This window comes from Musa acuminata, chromosome BXJ1-11 (genome assembly GCF_036884655.1).
Source record: "Musa acuminata AAA Group cultivar baxijiao chromosome BXJ1-11, Cavendish_Baxijiao_AAA, whole genome shotgun sequence".
NCBI lineage: Eukaryota > Viridiplantae > Streptophyta > Magnoliopsida > Zingiberales > Musaceae > Musa > Musa acuminata.
The window spans coordinates 7,872,283-7,878,282 of record NC_088337.1 but is presented as its reverse complement, the minus strand read 5'-3'; the positions used below and the strand labels follow the sequence as shown (position 1 = coordinate 7,878,282).

General features: G+C 39.9%; 1 protein-coding gene across 2 annotated transcripts; it reads left to right on the top strand.

The window, feature by feature from the left end:
• Positions 1-667: 667 nt before the first annotated feature.
• Positions 668-3,328, top strand: LOC103970800 (UDP-glucose 6-dehydrogenase 5). 2 transcript variants are annotated; one of them, XM_065088635.1, is made up of 2 exons: positions 668-708; positions 1,705-3,328. In XM_065088635.1, exon 2 carries the CDS (start codon positions 1,736-1,738, stop codon positions 3,176-3,178), a length of 1,443 nt encoding a protein of 480 aa, XP_064944707.1. In that variant the 5' UTR covers positions 668-708; positions 1,705-1,735; the 3' UTR covers positions 3,179-3,328. The 2 variants fall into 2 exon arrangements, with proteins under 2 accessions (XP_064944707.1, XP_064944706.1); XM_065088634.1 differs by lacking the exon at positions 668-708 and adding an exon at positions 1,264-1,415 and having other exon boundaries at positions 1,705-3,327.
• The last annotated feature ends 2,672 nt before the right edge of the window (positions 3,329-6,000 follow it).

Sequence of the window (6,000 nt, the reverse complement as noted above, 5' to 3'; positions counted from 1 at the left end):
TGAAATTATTTAAATCATAATAAATGAAGAAATTCATGATAATAAATTATGAATCTTAATAAGAACGGTTACGTTATTATTAAATAAGATATTTAATAATAACTGTTACAAAAATATCATCTCATTGTAGTCAAAAGAGAAAATATACGTGAAGTTTTGTCACGTACACATCTTCTAAATCTTCTTCAGCAATAGGAGAGAAATCTATGATTGCATTCCCTTTATTGAAGCTTGAAATTTGATTCAAAGAACACATTTAATTGGTGAAATTGATGGACTGCTCGTCGGAGACTAGAAACCCTAATCTCGCCAAAGATCGTTCTTTTCTTGTTGTCCCCGAAGAAAAAGGTGCGACTTTTGGGTCTCTGTGTTCTTGACCCATCTGACTCGCTTTTTCTGGTGTATCTCTGGCGGATCTCTTTACGATTGCTCCCATCTCGTTGGGGCCAGATTTGGTGACACATATCCACCCCTCCGCCCCTCATCGATCCTCCCTCAATTCTTCTGGTGTTTTGTCGACAGGTGATGGATACTCGATCGCTTGCATCTCACTCGAAGTCGTCACTAACGTTAGGTTTCGGGTCGCTGTCTTTGCTTGAATTTGAAGCTTCCTCTCGTTTTACACTTAATGTCAATGCTAAAAGATTCTTCTTCGCTTGGAAATGGAATCCTAACTCACATGCAAGAGAAGGATTTCTGTGCTCACTGGTACTTCTGCTAGGGTTTCTTTTCTCCCCTCTTTTGTCTCGGTTAAAAATTGATTTCAAAGTTGCAATTTTTATGATTACATTCTTTTACATGTTGGAATCTTCTGTGCTCTGTTTGTATGTCTAGTAGTATAGAATTTCCATGTTTGGTCTGTATTAGACTGACATGTTTGCTTATGAAGGTCTTGAATTCGTTGTTTGATGTTGTAATCTATTTCAGCTTGCAGTGTCTTGTCGTTTTTGTGTACTCGGTATATACCACCATCCTGTGATTAGATGCACTGTTTGACTGTAGCTCAGCACACTGTGAACTCTATTATTCCTAGTGATTGTACAGCTGTTCTTCCTGCCTACAGAGGCAGGACATTGGATCTTTCGGAATATGAAGCAGAATCCTTGTTTCTGAAAGGTAGTAATTGCTGGAATCTGAGCTAAATTGCATGGCCCACCTCATTGTTAATGTTTGGTAGAGTTGGAAATGGTGGACAGCGTGTGGAACTGCCCGACTAAGCTAGTAAATCTAGTCTTCTCTTTTATTACTTTTCTGAAAGGGGAGGTGTAGACCGCAGTTGAGTTTGGGTATTTAAGCAGGGGAGTCTCCTCGTGTTTGAGCACCAGAAATCCTTTCTTTTTCTTCTCCATTCCCTTAGAACCTCTCTCAATTTCTCCTTTCCTTCTCTTATGATCTAGACTGGAGCACCTTGAAAGGTAATCTCTTATGTGATCTCTAATGTTTGGCATTTGTTTTCTCTGTTTGTCATATGCTCTGTCTCAATTGTGCTTGTAAAACAACTTCAAGGCATTCCCCTTCTTATTCTCTTTGTTAACCTTCTGTTATACAGATCTCTCCTTTCGTGCTTTTGGCTTCCTTTGCAATCTGACTTCTATGGTTTTCTGAATCTGTTCTTGAAACTGTTATTTTTCATCATCATAAGTTTTCAATCTGACATCTTGCATAGATTCGTCCCTTGCAATTTTCTAAACTGATTCATGTCAGGCGCTCGAAGATCATTCGGTAAGCCAGCAAGATGGTGAAGATCTGCTGCATTGGAGCTGGCTACGTTGGTGGCCCGACCATGGCGGTGATTGCCCTCAAGTGCCCCTCCATCGAGGTGGTCGTCGTTGATATCTCCGTCCACCGGATTGCAGCATGGAACGGCGATCAACTTCCAATCTACGAGCCCGGCCTCGATGACGCAGTGAAGCAATGCCGCGGAAAGAACCTCTTCTTCAGCACTGACATCGAAAAGCATGTCTCGGAGGCCGACATCATCTTCGTCTCCGTGAACACCCCCACCAAAACCCGCGGCCTTGGAGCAGGCAAGGCTGCTGACTTGACCTACTGGGAGAGCGCTGCTCGCGTGATCGCCGACGTCTCCAAATCCGACAAGATCGTCGTCGAGAAATCCACAGTCCCCGTCAAGACTGCAGCGGCCATCGAGAAGATCTTGACTCACAACAGCAAGGGAATCAACTACCAGATCCTCTCCAACCCGGAGTTCCTTGCGGAGGGAACCGCCATGCAGGATCTGTTCAAGCCCGACCGTGTTCTCGTTGGTGGCCGGGAGACTCCAGAGGGCCGCAAGGCCGTCCAAGCACTGAAAGATGTGTATGCCCATTGGGTACCCGAAGACCGGATTCTGACCACTAATCTGTGGTCTGCGGAACTATCGAAACTTGCAGCCAATGCTTTCCTGGCACAGAGGATCTCCTCGATCAACGCCATTTCCGCACTCTGTGAAGCCACCGGAGCTAATGTGTCTGAGGTGGCCTACGCCGTGGGGAAGGATTCCAGAATCGGCCCCAAGTTCTTGAATGCTAGCGTTGGATTCGGAGGGTCCTGCTTCCAAAAGGACATCCTCAATCTGGTCTACATCTCTGAATGCAATGGTCTGTCAGTGGTGGCCAACTACTGGAAGCAGGTCATCCAGATCAACGACTACCAGAAGAACCGCTTCGTGAACCGGGTGGTGTCCTCCATGTTCAACACGGTGTCGGGCAAGAAGATTGCCGTGCTCGGGTTTGCTTTCAAGAAGGACACCGGGGACACGAGGGAGGCCCCCGCCATCGACGTCTGCAAGGGCCTCCTGCGGGACAAGGCCACGATCAGCATCTACGACCCCCAGGTGACCGATGACCAGATCCAACGTGACCTCGCGACGAACAAGTTCGACTGGGATCACCCGGTGCACCTGCAGCCCATGAGCCCCACGGCCGTGAAGCAGGTGAGCATCGCGTGGGACGCGTACGAGGCCGCCAAGGGGGCGCACGGGGTGTGCATCTTGACGGAGTGGGACGAGTTCAAGGAGCTGGACTACCGGAGGATCTACGACGACATGCAGAAGCCAGCGTTCGTGTTCGACGGGCGCAACGTGGTCGACCCGGAGAAGCTGAGGGCGATCGGCTTCATCGTTTACGCCATTGGGAAGCCACTGGACTCGTGGCTCAAAGACTTGCCTGCCGTTGCATGATAGAAGCCCTCAGCTCAGAAGGGAACGTAGCAATGATGATGCATTTTTGTTATGATTACTGTTTTATTTTCTCCGGAATTAGTGTTATGTTTCTTTCACCTCTTCGAGTGAAGATACAATGTAGTTATGTCTTTTATCGGAATAGAATTTGGAGGTGATCGTTCTCCTAAACTGCTTTTATGATCCATTGGCAGAACTGCGATCGTTATAAACAGAAGCAGAACTCTTAAGACTAATTAAGAAAGTTGGGAACTGTGTAAGAAATTACTGAAACCAACTTGTGTTTATAAATCATTATAATAGAAACACAATAAAAACTAATGCGAAAATAAAATAACGTACCTCCAACCATTATCGTCAAGAATTTCTACAGAGGTTTCTTCTTTAACTTTGGTACTTCTCGGCTCAGAACTCTCGCTTTAGATGGTGTAGGAAAACCTTTCGCTTCAAAGAGATGATTGAGCCCAAGGACCAAAATTCTTATATATATATATATATATATATATATATATATATATATATATATATATATATATATATATATATATATATATATATATATATATATATATATATATATATATATATATATATATATATATATATATATATATATATATATATATATATATATATATATATATATATGTTCTCCCATCAAGAACATTTATTATCACCAAATCATAACGTTCAAGAATTAATTCAAATTTATAACGTTTGGACCATAATTAAGAACTTTAATGATATTAAATATTCAATTTAATAATAATGGTTTCATACATAAAGAATAAAAAACTAAAATCATTTAAATCATAATAAATGAAGAAATTCATGATAATGAAGTATGAATCATAATAAGAACAGTTATATTGAATATTTAATAATAACGATTACATTCTCCCACTTGGTCCATACGTTTATCTTAATAATTTGAATTAATTTTTGTTGAACAACTTTCTTAAGAAATAAATATACGAATTATAGCGATAAGTCCTCTAAGAGCGAGTATTATCACCCATGTATCACGATGTATTTAGTTTCTTAATCTTAATATGATAATATTACTTAATGAATAAACCTTATATTTATTCTTGGTCCAGTAACAATATATTTTCTCAAAATAATGTGCACATGAATGAGAAAATTGTATAATATATACGAGTTTCAATATCATTACAAAGTGGAACCAAGTCTCATTTTCTCTACATGATCCTTGAATTTCAGAGGTGGCATGCCTTTAGTCAAAGGATCAGCAATCATCAATTCAGTGCTAATATGCTCAATGACCACTTTCTTTTCCTTTACACGTTCTCTTATGGCTAGATACTTAATGTCGATATGTTTACTTCGACTTCCACTTTTATTGTTTTTAGCCATAAAGACAGTAGCTGAATTGTCACAGAAAATTTTTAATGGCTTAGAAATAGAATCCATAATTCTAAGCCCAGAAATGAAACTCTTAATCCATACACCATGTGAAGTAGCCTTAAAACAGGAGACAAACTCAGCTTCCATGGTAGAAGTAGCAGTCAAGGTCTGCTTAGCGCTTCTCCAAGAAATAGCTCCACCGGCCATCATAAAAATATATCCTGATGTTGATTTACGAGAATCAACACAACCGACGAAGTCTGAATCTGGATTACTCTGATATCGACCTAGCATCCCCACAATAAATGCAATATCAGGTCTTGTACAGACTTGAGCATACATAAGGCTTCCTACGACAGAAGCATATGGGATGTTTTTCATTGATTCCCTTTCAAAGTTGTTCTTTGGGCATTGGTTCAAATTGAACCTATCACCTTTCACAATGAGAGCAACACTTAGTGAAAAATCCTTCATCCGAAATCTTTCTAAAAATTTATCAATATAGGTTTCTTGTGATAGACCTAAAATGCTTCGAGGTTTATCTCTATGAATCTTAATGCCAATGACATAAGATGCTTCACTCATATCCTTCATGTCAAAATTTTTAGAAAGGAATTGTTTCACCTTATGCAGCAAACCCTTATCGTTGGTTACAAGCAAAATATCATCTACGTATAAAACAAGGAAACATATTTTACTCCCACTAACCTTCTGCTATATGCATTGATTCATGGGATTTTCAACAAATCCGAATGAAGAAATCACTTTATGAAATTTAAAATACCATTAGCGGGAGGCTTGTTTTAAGTCGTATATAGACTTCCTAAGTTTGCAAACCAAGTGTTTACCAACACTAGAGGAGAAACCTTCAAGTTGTTTCATATAAACCTCTTCCTCTAGATCTCCATTTAGAAATACCGTTTTCACATCTATTTGTTGCAATTCAAGGTCAAAATGAGCAACTAATGCCAAAATTATACGTAGAGAATCTTTCTTAGATACAAGAGAAAACGTCTCCGTATAATCGATTCCCTCTTTTTGAGTAAATCCCTTTGCAACAAGTCTTGCCTTGTATCTCTCAATGTTACCTAACGAATCTTTCTTAGTTTTAAAGACTCATTTGCAACCAATAGCCTTTGCTTCATTAGGCAACTCTACAAGATCCCAAACCCCATTGCTCATCATGGAATTCATCTCTTCTTTCATGGCATCATGCCACAAATTTGACTCTTTACAACTCATGGCTTGTGAAAATGTTTCAGGATCATTTTTGGCTCTAATATTATAATCAGATTCTTGTAGATATACAACATATTCACTAAGAATTGCTGATTTTTTATTTCTAGTAGATCTTCTTAATGTTGTACCAATAGTTCCTTGAGGAACTTGTGGTTCAATAGTTGTTCAGGAGCTTGTTGTAATTCCTGAACTGCTTGATCTATTAGAATACTATC

Excerpts from the sequence above, each read along its gene's own strand:
- LOC103970800 (XM_065088635.1), top strand. The coding sequence starts at position 1,736 with ATGGTGAAGATCTGCTGCATTGGAGCTGGCTACGTTGGTGGCCCGACC.